General features: G+C 41.6%; 1 protein-coding gene across 1 annotated transcript in view; it reads left to right on the forward strand.

Moving 5' to 3' along the window:
* LOC145291234 (peroxisome biogenesis factor 10-like) overlaps positions 1–4,063 on the forward strand; it is a 36,964-nt gene extending 32,901 nt beyond the window's left edge. The window contains exons 6-7 of the mRNA XM_080136831.1: positions 488–611; positions 3,847–4,063. Coding sequence (XP_079992957.1) covers positions 488–611; positions 3,847–3,918 — 196 coding nt within the window. The 3' untranslated portion in view covers positions 3,919–4,063. The remainder of the gene's footprint in view (positions 1–487; positions 612–3,846) is intronic.
* Positions 4,064–15,399: the final 11,336 nt, after the last annotated feature.

Below are 15,399 nucleotides of genomic sequence, written 5' to 3' on the forward strand. Positions count from 1 at the left end.
AATTTCAACTCTGTCGACCAAATATTCAGAGAGGAGTTTGGTAGAGACTTTTCGCACACACACTGACAAGGTCATTTATATATATAAATATATATATATATATATATATATATATATATATATATATATATATATATATATATATATATTTCTGTGTGCTAGATTTTCATCTTAAATTCTACACAATAATGCACAATATAGAAAATATGCATAAATAGAATTCAGCATGATAGGAAAATAAAACTAATTATCTCATAAAAACACATAAAAAGTGAATAACTAATTAATTAATGCTCGTTTTACAATGAAAATAACTCAACTTTATAAGTATACAGATTATACATAAGCTATTGTTTGTAATATAAACATTGTTTGCTTTAACATATATAATATATAAAATTAAGTCAGTCGGACTATACACAACCTATTATTCCATTGTTTGTTTAATTACTGGTTATGTAAATACAACTTGCTTAATTTATTGCAGTTTCCATGAAAAGCTTTCCAATGACCAATGTATATTATGCCTGGAACCACGGAAGGATACAACTGCAACACCTTGCGGACATCTTTTCTGCTGGAATTGCATCCACGAATGGTGCCAATCCAAAGTTTGTATCATTATTTTATTGTTTTAAATAATTATTTGTTCCATGTGGCAGTTATACTTTACTTTCGTAATTTATGCAAATAAAACTGCAAATAAATAAATAAAAATCCGGGTCAGCATTTTTCTCTTTTAACGAAAGTTTTTATTTCCGTTATAATTGTTTTGACACCACTTAAAGTCTTTCACCAGTGTCTATCTCGTCTGGTGTACACTTTTCCTCTCCGACCCCATGTCCACCGCAGCCAGACATTTCTCATCCTTGATGTTGTGCGTCCATTTTCTTTGACGTCCACTTTGCTTCTGCCCGAGCAAGTGTTGCATTTTTTTTTACATAGGCATAGCCACTTATCAAGGCCCAGAGACCACTCGAGGATAACGGTTAAGAGTGTACAGTAGTCAATTGGACAATATAGTAATCGTTAGTAATGGAAATTCGGTAAATTTGTTAACTTAAGTGGAACGGCTCATCAAGAACTTGTTTACGTTGGGCTTGAAGACATCCATATTGTAGTCAGCTGGAAAGCAGGAAAACGGAAGACACAGTTCCACAGGCGTGCAGTTCTAAGAAAGAAACTTTGTTCATGGAATCTACGTCTAGGTTTAGGCACGGATAAAGAGTGCAGGGAAATATTGATAGTGTTTTTAGCTAGACGAGTGTTTCTTGTGAAAGTTTGGCGAGGGAGGGGGGCATAGATTGAAGCTCAGTTTCCATTTTCTATTCTTCCTCTTCTCACGCACACTTCCTAATTTGCATATGCGTGTTTTTCTGCTGCTGTTGCTAATCTCTTCACAAGCCAGCCATCCTTCGCTGCTGCTATTTTCAATGCGCTCACGTGCACGATTTTATACATGTATCAAATTATTAATTTATTTTAAACTGAATCATTTAAAAAATAAAAATAAATAAATGGATCAATCATAATTAAGGGCAACCTGAAGGATCCTTTTTTATTGGCGAATACACTGAGATTTAGGGGAGAGTGCCACCATTTTCACTGGATTACTTCACTTACCCTTTATCTTCACTTTATAATGCTAGGTGTATCAAGTGCCTTTTTTTATTTTAAGTTTTTTGGTATGACTCAACTCTGCTTCCTGGCTGAACATCCTAAATGTTAACAACACTTTGGCGCATTTTTCTATTCAGTATGACTCGCCCAAGGCTAAAATAAGCCAATATACACAGAGGTTGGACAAAATAATAGAGAACAGTCAAAAGTAATGATTTTCAACTCTGTGAAGTTCTTGGCAAACAGTTTTTGTTGAAACAAGATTATTCAGACTGAGTATAAAAGGAAGTTGCATTCACTTTTAAAATAGAAAAGTAGGCTTATAATATCAATGTCAGTGCAACAAATAACTCAACTTTATATATGTATAGATATTATGTTGGTGCAAAAACAATGTCGTTTTTTGACGTTCAACTTCATGTCAGAAAACAACAGTATTTTTAAATCAACCTCATATATCTAAATATAAAGGAAAAAGACAGGGCTTTTCATGTAATTACTAAAAAAAATTACACCATCTTTAGATATTTTTATTAATATTTGTCTGTAAGTCTCATATTTACTGATTTGATATGTCACAGATTTATTAAAAAACAGATTTTTTTTGAAGATTCATAATGCAAATATTTTCTTTGTTTTTTTTTTTATACTTTCTTTTATCATCACATTTTTCTACCTTCATAAATACCCACATAATTGGTTATCAGCAATGCTTCAATCAAACTACCTTTCTCTTTTAAATATTTATTTATAAGAAAGGCAACTGTTTCCATGTTATTCTAAGAAACATATATGAATTATTTCTGATGATGATTTTGATTATTTAGTCATTTTTTGGAAAATGTTTCCATTTTAACACTTTTCCAGGCAGGACTAAAAACAAAAATAAACTCTAGTCAAATACTGGTAATTGATCATAACACATGTCATGAGAGGGTGCACACATAACTCAATTGTAACAACATCTTTGCTTTTCTCCCAAACTGCTTATTTATGTGTCATGTAATTAGCCTGGTTTTCTTTTAGTAAATAAACATATTTGTTTATTTAAATATAAATTTTAGGTTTGCAAGGAACCCCTCTTCAGGTAGGAATATATTAAAGTGTTGTTTTTTTTTTTCTTCTACATCGTTCCGTCTTGGTGTTGTTTTGATGACCACGAGTCTCAGCTGCAATGGGAGTCTGTTCTTATGTAAATCCAAAGAGGAACGCTGACATGCATTTATGAGTCGTGTGAAAGCATTTTGAAAGTTTGAGACTCGTGACCATCAAAACAACACCAAGACAAAACGATGCAGAAGAAAAAAAAACAAGCACTTTAAGATATTTGTACCTGAAGAAGGTTTCTTTGCAAACTGAAAATTTGTAAAGTAAATAAACAATATGTTTTTTTTTACTAAAAAAAAAAATAAAATGAATTTCGTTGGCTTTCTTAACATTAAGCTATTTTTTATTAATATATTTATGTTTTAAAATAATTTATAAACAGAAATACAAGAAAAAGAAACAATGGATGCATTGCAAAATATTGTTTTGAATTCTTAAACTTTTTTTATCAATTTTTATTTTTGGCAAACTCTTTAGATATTTTTAAAATATATTTCTTTACAGAAACATGAAAGAAGAAAATGAACATATCACATTTTTACAGTTTTAATAGTTACAAAATGGTGAATGCACCAGAGGAAAATAGTTTAACAGTTGTACGAATAATCTTATTAGAATTCAAAACGATATTTCAAAATATCTAGATAAATGAAACAAACACTTTTTAAAAAAGCTTTTTTAAGCTGGAACACAATGTGACACATTATTTGTTTTTTTTTTTATATTCTGTAAAAAAAAAATTTTTTTTTAAATATCTAAGGAGTTTACCAAAATATATAACATATTAAGTTAAACATATTTTTAAAAAATATGTGATAAAAAATAAGTAAGCAGTTTTGGAGAAAAGCAGAACTGTTGTTTCCATTTTGTGCTTCTGTACCTCAATTGAGTAATCCGAACGCCTTCTAACGACGTGTTTGAAAGTTTAGCTACCATTTTATGCTCAATTACCAAAGTACTATATTATGGTGCCAATAACCTGTTACAACAATATTGGTGTTTCACTTGTAATTTTGCTGAAAACAAAATTAAAAAAAAAAAATTAATGAAATCAAAAGAATTTTTAATTCCTTTTATTAGTTGTTACCCTTTTTCTTTTTCTCATCTCATCTCAAATAGAATGAATGTCCTCTGTGCCGTGAGAAATTCACAACAAGCCGCCTGATTTTCCTTCAGAATTATGACGGATGACAACGACATTTTAACAGCTTTATTATTACTTGTAATAAATTTTTGTAACAAAAAAAGTTTTGTTTTTATTTAAATAAAAATATTTATTATATTTTTTTTTTTGTAATTGAGATTGTAATCTTATTAATAAATAAACTGGAGTGTTTGTTAGTCTTGCTGTTAATACATTTTATTTTTTTATTTAATCCAGAATGCATTTGTTCCATCATCCATGACTGCGTAGAAGTCTTAATGATTTGCAAGTGTATTTTTGAGTGTCGTCTGCACTGAGGATTGAACCTTCAACCTCCAGAAGAATTTAACTTTACAACTGAATTTTACCAACTACTCTATCCACTATGCCAGAGACTCGTGTTGAACTCTTGAATCTGTACATAATATCAAATGTTGCACCACGAGTCCTTGCAACGGATTTAAGTGCTAAGAAACAATCAGTTCTAACTGATCGTCTTCTGGAGGTTGAAGGTTCAAGCTTCAGTACAGGCAATACTAAAATATTATTACAAACTCTAGAAAGTGTATGGGAAGTTTTAACGGAACCTTTATTTAAGGGGCTAACTTGTTGTCATCTACAACTGGTTAGAAGTCTTACGTAATATGTAATTGTAATCTTAATATTATCCATGGCACAATGGATACAAATGTTAAGTAATAATCAGTTCTAAGTAAGTCTTCTATAGGTTGAATGATGGGGGGGGGGGTGATACATGAAAAAGTTGTTGAAATCAAAGCTTTGAAACAGTGCATACTCTCTTCTTATGACCCAAAATGATCTGGAGGATGAAATGAAATATCCTATAAATGCCCCCCCCCCCCGATATATACGATTATGTACAAGTTTACAAGTGAATAGACTAAGAAGAGGAAGTCCATGAAACAGCCCGTATTCTCTTCTGATGACCCGACATTAACTGGAAACCGAAATGGGATACTTCACAAGTGAAAACAGCTGGTATACATCATTATATACAAGGTAAGCTGTTTCTTTCAAAACAAAACATCTGCTGTTGTCTGCTTGCTTCATGGCGAGTTTCTGCTACTGTTTCGGTAATAATTTTTATTCTATAGCGGACTAAATAATCGTACATGTTACATTGATGTGTGTATATGTGATGCATCTGTTTATGTGTCTTTTTATATGTAGCTATCTACAAATTCCCTACCTCTACCTTTTTGGTTTCTACTTAAATCCCACTCCCATTTAGAGATTTACCTGCTTGCTTTTCTCAGCAAACAGAAAAACAGTGGATGATCTACTTTTAGAAAATATTTGAGGGCGTCTTACTGATTTCATTTTGTTTCTTTGATTTTTCTTTGTTTGTTTTGTTATCCCACTCGTCATCTTTTTTGTCCAATAAAATCGTAAATATCTTTTGTAAGTAAAATTTAATTTAAATAAAATGTTAAGTATGGAAGTTCATACTGTTCTTTCTGGTATATGTTCTCAGAACTTGCTGCTGCATTTGATATTCAATTTTTTTTTTTACAGATTATCCAGTGGAGATATTTACACGCTCCATAGTGTTGTATTATTAAAATGTATGACTTTTAGAATTTATGAATTTATGAATAACATTATTAAACAATCATTATTGGAATGTGTGTGAATTTTTTCTTTATTTCTTGAGAAAACAAACTTTTTTCTTTTTTTTTTTGAATTTGTTAATGTTGGACTTAAAGACATCGAAGTTGTAGTCAGGTAGGAAGCAGGCAGACGGAACAGAGTTCCACAGGCGTGCAGTTCTAAGAAAGAAGATTTATTCATGGAATCCACGTTTTGATTAAGGCACAGATAAAGAGTGGGGGAAATTTTTCACAGTGGATTCAGCTAGACGGGTGTTTTTCGTGAAAGATTGGCGAGGGGGAACCAGAGATTGGAGTTCAGACGAGCACCTGCCATGGAAATAACGATAAAACAAGGATAGGCTCGCAACGTCTCTTCTGTGGGAGAGAGGTTGCAGGGTAGAGAAAAGGGCATCCCCCACTAAGCCACAAAGTCTATTTTGTACTCTGTCAAGGCAGGATAGGCTGTTTTTAGCAGCTCCTGCCCAGATATGGCAGCAGTATTCCATCCTTGGACGTACTTGGCTTTTATATAGATAGAGAATTGCATCAGTAGTGAGATATCTTCTGGAGCGGTAGAAGGATCCTACCATCTTTCCAGCAACCTTGGTAACAGACTTGATGTATGTGTTCCATTTCAGATCAGGAGTAAAGGACAAACTCAGAAGTTTGTCAAAACATGGGGCTTCTCCTAGACGAGAGCCATCCATTTCAATTGATGCCAGATGGGGATCAGAGCGTTGATGATGTAAAGATAGGAGCTTGGTTTTAGATGCATTAAAGGTAACCAGCCATGTCTTACCCCAATGAACCACGCGCTCGAGATCAGAGGAGAGAGAATCAGAGAGAACTTTGTCATTTACAGCCTTTGATGTGTTGCCGTAGATGGTCGTGTCATCAGCATAGATGTCAACAAATGATTTAAGTATGTGTTTAGGGAGGTCATTGATGTAGATCAGGAAGAGAGTTGGGCCCAGGATTGAGCCTTGAGGGATTCCAGCATTAATACTGCAGGCCTCTGATTTTTGTCCATCGACCACTACTCTTATGAGCCTATCGGAGAGAAATGATTTAATGATTGAGAAAACATTACCAGTTATACCGTAGCTGGAAATCTTGTGAAGTAGGCCCTTATGTCATACCTTGTCGAAGGCCTTTGATATGTCAAGAGCAATTGCCCTAGAAAGGAAGCCTTTGTCAAGAGATTCACTAATCCTGTGAGATATAACCGTTAGCACATCTGCGGTAGATCTTGCAGAACGGAAACCATATTGTGCGTCACTAAGAAGATTGTTTCTGTTGAGGTGGTTTACTATTTCTCTATTTAATATGGATTCCAGCAACTTAATCATAACACACAGGAGACTTATTGGTCTGTACTGAAAGGGAGATGACTTATCACCTGAATTCTTAAATACAGGGCAAACTGATGAGGTTTGCCAGGGAGTCGGAAAGCACTTCTCCTTAAGGCAACGCTTAAACAGTTTCGTAAGTATGGGAGCAAGTTCTGGTTGAAGCTTTTTTAACACTATAATTGGGATGCCGTCAGGGCTAGTTGCTTTATTAGAATCAAGGTTCTTGATTAGCTTGGCGACCTCATGCACAGATATTTGTATGTTACCTAGCTTGTCCTGTGTTATAGGAGGAAATATGGGGAGTTGATGGCCTTTGTCGTATAGGGTAGAATTAGCTGCAAAGTTCTTGGCAAATAGTTTGGCCTTGTCTGGTGCTGACAAGATGACCTCTGGTCCATTGATAATGGTTGGGATAGAATGCACACTTCTGTTCAGGATCCTATTTGTTATTTGCCAAAACTGGTAGGAACCAAGCCGCTGATCAGCTACTTTGGATTTAATAGACTGGGCATATATTTGTGGACCCATATGCACCCCCATCGATGGTTGCCAGTGAGAAAATGAAAACCATAAAAAATAAGATAAACAAAAAATCCATGGCACATACAATGGTTGGGGTTGGCGCCTTGTCGGTGGAGCCATGTGGGGTTAGGGTTGGAAAATCATCATCATATAATGGTACATCAACCACTAGTCTCTCTCTCTCTCTCTCTTTCTTTCTCTCTCTCTCTCTCTCTCTCTCTCTCTCTCTCTCTATTGGACAGCATCCAAAAACGGAATGTTGCATCCCTGTGCTTGTTTTAATGAAATATCCTTGATGAACTTGTAGTACTGATTTGTAAATATCCCCAACTAAGCAGACAAGCAGCAAAATCCCACCCCTTTCACTGTAGAAGTCTCCCAATATCAGAGAGCCTTCTACTCTACTGCTAGACTTTGGAATTTCCTCCCTGTTTGCTGCTTCTCCAACTCTACTAAATGTCATGGGAAAAAATGTCTTGCTGCTCAGCACCCTACATAGTATCCCTGTAGGCATGATGACTAATTCACAGTAACTCCTTCTGCCCCAGTGGCAGTGTGCCTTGTTTGGGGTGAATATAACTAATATGTCCCGGAAAGGGATATATTTGTTTACAATAGCTAAGAGAGGGGCGTTTCAAAAGTAATGGCTGCTATTTTTTTCATTCTGCCTGAATGGATTAGAGATCAAATTGCATTGCTATGATGATTGAATGTTTCATCTCTCTGTTGCAGATATTGACAGTATGAGATTCTAACAAAGCAACTCCTGCCATAGACGTGCGTCAGAAGCAGAGATGTGCCATTGAATTCCTGGCAAAAGTGCATTAAGAATGGTGTTGACAATGTAGGAAAATAAATTCTGGTACACAAAAAGTCACTCGTTTTAATGGTACCACTCTTGTCTTCATAGTTCTTCAACTTTTTGAGTTAAAAATATAGGAGGTTTTACTTTGGAATGACCTTCATGGTAAGTCGTCTTCGACATAATCACACTAATACAACAGTTCCTGTTAGATTATAGAAGTTAAGCATTGTTTCTATTTACAATGCCTCCCCACGGGACAGAGTTAGACACCAGGGTCGTTTTTTAATGTGGAGAAAAGGAACAAAAATAAAAATTGTCTCAGTCGTGAAGGATTTCTCTTCCACTGACAGAGAACAAGAAATTGAAGTGCAGCATCTAAAGAACAGATGGTATTTATTTGCTCCCCCACTGAGCAAATTAGGCACAAGGCCGATTTTTAATGTGAGGAGTGAAGGGGAAATGGGGACCAACTCCCCGGGGAGTAGGGGAGCTGGATCGTGACAATTGGTATGAAGGGTTTCCCCTACATTGACCAAGGTTTTATCTGTGGGGTCGCCCCCACATATGGTCTTTGCTTGCAGTATCTGCCGGAACAGATGGTATTTATTTGCTCCCCCACCGAGCAAATTAGGCACAAGGCCGATTTTTAATGTGAGGAGTGAAGGGAGGGGGAAGGGAAAAAGGGGACCAGCTCCCGAGAGGTGGGAAATGGGAGCTGGTTAATGGTCAGGCATGTGGGGTTGCCCCCATATCGGGTCTTTGCTAGTCATAGCTTGCAGCATCTGCCGGAACAGATACTACACTTTGATCTTGTTTATATATTTTATTGCTTTTAAAAATTTTGAAAATACAATTAAGTAAAAAACAAAAGATTTTTAAACAACAAAATTAGGCACAAGGCCCTACAAGAAATTGGGGAGGGGAAGGGTTCAGGGTCTTTGTGACTAAAGTGATTAAAAGTAAAAAATGTAGACTTTGGAGTCTTACTCTTGACTGGCAACATTTACCAAAATACCTCATTCACTCTATGGATCTTAATCTAACTAATAAATCCCCAGCGTTTAAGAATCAAAAACATATTTATAATTTATAAACAGTTGTCTGTGTGTTTGTGTATTCATTTTTTATTTATTTTTTTATTTATTTAATTTTGTGTGTGTATGTGTGCATGTGTGAAAAAATAAAATTCAATTTCATTAGAAAATAAAAAGTTTTTGAATTAAGAGAAAGACTGTTCGTGGAGGGGGGAAAACTAATCCAAAGTGTTCATATCAAAAACAAAAGATAAATCCTACTGGGTTGTTAGTGAAACCCCCCCTGTACTAATCTAGGTGACTAGACCCCCCACTGTTTTCCGGGGAACCGAAAACAAGCAGGGCGATCCCTAATTGGGGATTGGGAAAATACCTTAATGGAAGTCGGAGAAAACAAAGCAACAGGTGGAGGGGGGTTGGAAGGTGACCTCTGAGTAGGGGAGTGACCGGGGATGTTGAAAAATCAAGGATGTGGCACAAAGGGGATGGGCAGACTCAGAGGTTCTCTAGTACCAAAAAATAAAATCAGGAACAGGATCTCATTTATACCACCAGTCAAGAGTCTTCTTAAGTTTTTCTTAGCTAGAACCTAAGCGGGATGGGTTCCGAAGGCCCCAACACTGCCCGTGCCATGCTTAAGGAGGGAACACGTATTGAAACTTGGCTCCTCAACAGATGCACAAATTAGTGCTGTGCACCCACCTCTTGTCAAATTCCACTCTAGACAACCTCCTCCAATCGCATCTGATCTTTACTTTAAGCAAATGTTTAAAGTAAACGATCAGATCCCGATCCGGAACAGATGTCCCTTCGCGGACCAACTTGAGGCACGTGATCCAAATCACCATGCGCGCTACTGCCAGGATCGCCAGGAAAACCATTCTTTCCTCCCTGGGGAACGACGGCTCTATGTTGTACACAAAATAACCTTTGTCGAGATCGAGCGGACATTCGGCATCGATGCGAGCCGTTACCCCACCCCCCACCCCCACCGTACTCCAATCGTTTCGGGCTCGCGTTTGTCACAGCGCGGACAGAAGCCCCTCGTATGTTCTTTATACCGGCAGAGTTCGTCGAGAAGGGGCAGCGCGTTTCGGACCAGTCGCCAGGTGAGGGAAAATTCCGAGTTGTTCAGAATCTCCCGTCCCGGCGCCCAACTCCAATGAGAACGGACAACCTCCATCGACCATCCCATCCGCCTACAAAGTGGATCCTTTGCGGTCCCCTCTACTAGCTCCCGATAAAGTTTCATTCTTGGCTGATCGAGGACACTGGTCCCCGGCAAAGCTCTAAGAGCGGTCCGGCATTCGGAGAAGAACTTAGACTCTCCCTTCGGTCTACGACGGCCTTCTACCGAGGGGTTGGGTTTGAGATTGGGAAACGAGTTCTCAACCATAGGGACCCAAAGAGCGTCTTCTTCAAGCGAACAACCCAGGAAAGCCAATCTCTTGGCATTTCTATGACACAAGAGACTGGGCTGACCCAGGCCTCCCTCGCTCGGACTCTGGACACAGACCTCTCTGCAGACATAATGCTTACCATCGTTCCACAATAGTGAATCGAGGCGCCCTTGCAAGCGGGTTAGTCGTTCTGCAGGGAGAGGAAGTACAGACAATCGGTAAAGGATGAGCGGAAAGACGTATGTAGCACACGCCCCCGCCCGACCCTTCAAGGACAATTTCCTTCCAATCCAAGTCTTCACCGACGATTTGACCTTGCCATATACTTCCGACCAATTCTTTTCCAGCTGAAGTCCCGGTCCAAACTAGACACCGAGAATACGGACCGGTCCATCGGTCCAGCTGAAAATACCTAGAAGCGAGTTTACCCCGGTTCAGGCCCCCAACCGCAGGCCGACAGACTTGCTGCGGTTGAAGATGGCCCTTGTGACTTCTTCATATCAAGCGAGCGCCTCGACCACCGCTTGAACGTCCGTGTGGCAAGACACGAACACGGTGACGTCATCAGCGAACGCGGAAACCCTGGCTCATGTGCCTCCAGGGAGAGTTATTCCGCGCAGGACTTGTGTAGCCGCCTCATCCCTTAACTTGCTAAGGAGGGGTTCCAACACCAGGACGTACAACAGAGACGACAGCGGACAACCCTGACGCACCGACTGAGAGACAGCGAATGACTCCGACAGCTTACCATTGATCTGCACCGCTACCGTCGGCCTATCATACAGGACAAAGATCCACTTGCGGAAGTCCGGATTAAATCCGGCGGCCTCTAGCACAGCTCCCAGGAACCGATGGTCGACCCTATTGAATGCCTTGGACTGATCTAAACAGATTAGCGCGGCTTCGGTGTTGTCTTCTGTCCCCTCTATGATCGAGCGTATCAAATGCACATTGTCTTGAATCGATCTCCCCTTCACAGTATAAGTCTGGTCCGGTTCGATCAAGTCAGTGATGACAACCTGCAAACGATTTGCAAGAATCTTTGCCAAAATCTTGAACTCTGTGTTTAGCAGAGTCAAGGGCCTAAAATCGTCGAAATTTTCTACCCCACCATGCCGTTGACCTTTCCTCAGCAATGTGATCACTCCCTTGGTCATCTGTCCAGGGATGGAACCCTGAGCAAACCAATGGTTGAACATATCCTTCAGAATAGGGACCAACATGGGCGACAGCCTCAAGTAGAACTCGTAGGGTAAACCATCAAGCCCCGGGGATTTGTTGTAGCCGACCTGCTTCAATGCAGTAATGACCTCATGTTCAGTAACAAGACCATCACAGCTAGCCGCCCGAGCCGCCGTGAGGCGGGGCGAGTCAGCCAAATAGCTGCCAAACTCCTCGACCTTGAGTCCGGGTAGTTGGGTGAAGCGCTCCGATAGATGCTCCCGAAACCCCTCGCAGATCTCCCGAGTCGAAACTAGGGCGTGTCCTTCCAGGTTATGTACTTTACCTGTCCTGGAAGGGGTTGGATGTCATTCCCCTTGGTGTACTCCTTTGTATGTGGAGTCGAACAGCTTCCGATAGTCCTCGGGTGTCAACTTGCTCTGCTGCTCTTTGGGTCCCCATGATGATCCACCATCCTGTTGGGAGTCGGCTGGTCCAGGGACAGGGGACGTAGCTGGCACCTCTCTGCTAATTGTCGTTGTGGGAGTTGCTGGCTCGGGGGTCTGACCTATACCAGTCAGTTGGCCAATCCGCGTTGGATATTGCGTGCTGGCTTTCTCTGCTTTCCGGGTCATTCCCCTTTCTCTTTTTCTTCCTTAACTGCTGGGTGGCTGTCTCTTGGGGAGTAGGTGGTGTCCCCTCCTGGGGTTATATTCCCAGCTGCTGACGTTGGCGTAGCAGGTGCTGTGGTCCGGGGAGCCGTTCCCACCAGTGTGGTTTGGTTGCTACTGGTTGGCTTCTTTTCCCCTTCCCGGGCTTCCTTTATCTCGTTCTTGCCCTCTTGGGGAGTACTGGATGGCGGAACGCTGGTCTCTTCGTCAAAAATTGATTGCAGAGAGGCTATTGTGGCATTAAATAGCTCCTCGGTTTTGTCGTCGGAGCCTTTTTCGCAATCCTCTGCTGCAAATGGGTTGTTGCCCTTTTGGGGAGCAGGGGATTGATTTCCCGCCTTACTTCCCGTGGGATTGGTGTCCAGGAGTGCAGCTGGTGTAGCTCCTTCTGCATTCTCCTCGACTGCAGTTCTTGCGGCTGCATTTTCCGCTGGGTCACCCTCGTGAGGAGTAGTTGCAGGTGGTATTCCGGGGGTCGCCGCGGGCTGCGGCCTTACCCCTCCCTTCTTTCCCAAGGTCGCCGCGGGCTGTGGCCCTACCTTGCTTGCAGGTTCCGTGTCGTCGGAAGGTGCCCTTGCTCCCTCACATGGGGAGTCCTCTGCGGGGGTGGTGTTGCGCATTTGGGGTGATGTACCCCTCCTGCCTGGCATCGTGGTGGCAGCACTGGCCGCTGACGCGGACCAAAGTGTAGCAGGGAGAAAAGAAAACCCAGGGGAATGGAGGGGGTGGAGGGGGAGGAGCGGGCTCAGAAGAGATTAGTGTTTTCGACCGTCCCTCACGGGGATGTCGGGTTAGCAGCTCGAATCCCCCCGCGAGGGGGGAGAGCAGAGAAGAAAGACGCAGTGGGTGCTAGCGGGTCAGAGTGCCGCGTCGCAATTAAGAGAGAGAGGGGATAGACATCTCTGCCCACAGAGGGGAGCAGAAACGAAGCACCCGCCCTACCCCCACGTCACCCTACCCACTAACTACCCAACGGAAGCAAGAAAGAGAACCCTGTCTGCTCGATCCAACGGGAGAGCAGCGAAAATAGACTCAGTTTTGGCCTGGCAGGTCAGAGTGCTGCTCAGGCAATTAAGTGGTGAGAAAGTAGACCATCCCCTGTCTCTAGAGGGAAGAGACCGAAACAAAGAAAAACATGCAAAAAACAACAAAGGCAGGTCTCAAATACCAGCTAGTGGTGTTGGTCCCGAGATTCCAGTCTCCCAAAAGAGGGGATCGGTTTTCGGGTCCAAGCTCCCACAAATGTGGAGTCGGTCCTTTAGGTCCTGACTCCCCAAAGAAGGGGGTCGGTCCTAGCTAACAAAAGTTAGTATGAAAAAACACCTTAACCTAGCCCGAAAGCCCGGTGGTGGATCAAGTTTCGTAGCTGAGAGAACAGATACTACACTTTGAGATATTAAATCCTTTATTCATGTTAAAAATACATTGAAAATCAACAATGAACAAAGAACTTGGGCACATGGCCAACTCAAAAGGGGGGATTGTGGGTGTCGTTGGTCATCCTTGTCACTTCAGAACTAAACAAAATCAAAAGTTTCTCCCAGCTAGTATCTTTCACCATAATACCACATTCACCCTTTCATACTGGGGGACATCCTACTTAACTCCCAATTTTTTTTAAAACATTTTTTATTGACGTGTAAAAACAAAACAAGATAACAATAAAAATGGTACAATAATTCATTTGTGTCGAGGGCGGGGAAAAAAAGGGGGGGGATTAGTAGGACCCTCCCAACCCCGTCTAGTTGATAGACTGCCCGTTCCACTAGGTTTGTAAAAGGAACCTGGCTTCTGCGGGTCAGTCTCTAAGTGGGGATACCCTCTAGATGGGGGTGAATGGAGAAAAGAAAAGAAAAGAAAATTTTGTGAGTAAGGAATGGGGGTTAGTTTGTATTTCTTTCTCTCCAAGATGAGTGAAATTTAGAGGAGGGGGTGAAAACAAAAATTGCAAGAAAGAGGGGGTGGGGATCTTGGAGGCTTCCTAATCAGGGAGGGATGGAACACACACTCAGCTAGCTGAGAAGCCATTTGTTAAATTTTACTTTACGGAACTGCGCGTTCCACACCTAGGCGGGGAACACGTATTCAAATTTGGCTCCTCTTCGTACACACAGACTTGCTACATGTATCCATCTTCTGTCAAATGCCGCGCGATGCAGCCTTCTTCTATCACATCTGATCTTCACCCATAGTTGGTGTTTAAAGAAAGCGATCAGATCCTGATCAGAAAAAGACAACACCCCTCCGGCAATCTTGCAGACGCGACGTCCAAATCACCATTTTCGCCACGGCCAGGATTGTAACGTAGACCATTTGTCTTTCCCGGTCCCACGGTGGCCTCACATTGTCCACGACATTGGATACGGTAATTGGGCGAGGATGCTCAGGATCGATGCGAGCCGTCACCTCACCAACATACGACCAGTACCGGCGGAGGTCGCGGCAATCAAAGAAAGCATGATCAGTCGTTTCTACGGCTGTTGTCCCACAACGGGGACAATCGGGCGACTCCAAAAACCCAGAACTGCATTGTACGTTGTTAAGTGGAAGTGTATTTCGGGCCAATCGCCAGGTGAGAGAGAACTCCGAATTGTTTAGATCTCGAACCTGGCGCCCAGCTCCACGCGGAGCGGATCTCACTCTGCTGCCAACCCAAACGCGCGCATAGCGGGTCGTCAGCAGCCCCCCTCACTAGATCCCTGTGGAGTTCCCTACGAGTAGCAGTCACAAGGTCGCTGGACCTTGGTAGTCGTTTTAGCGCGGCTCGGCACTCTTTCATGTAGGCAGATTCTCCCCGTGGCCTGCGACGGCTCTCGATAGAAGGGTCAAGAATGAGGTCGGGGAAGGTGGCAGTAACCACGGGGTGCCACGGATGGTCATCTTGCATATAGTGGCTCAGGAAGGCCAGCCTCTCAGCGTCTCGATGACACTTCAAGTCCGGCATTCCCAAGCCTCCCTCACACGGACGTT

Source organism: Euprymna scolopes, chromosome 12, assembly GCF_053919585.1.
Source record: "Euprymna scolopes isolate OS-2025 chromosome 12, ASM5391958v1, whole genome shotgun sequence".
NCBI lineage: Eukaryota > Metazoa > Mollusca > Cephalopoda > Sepiida > Sepiolidae > Euprymna > Euprymna scolopes.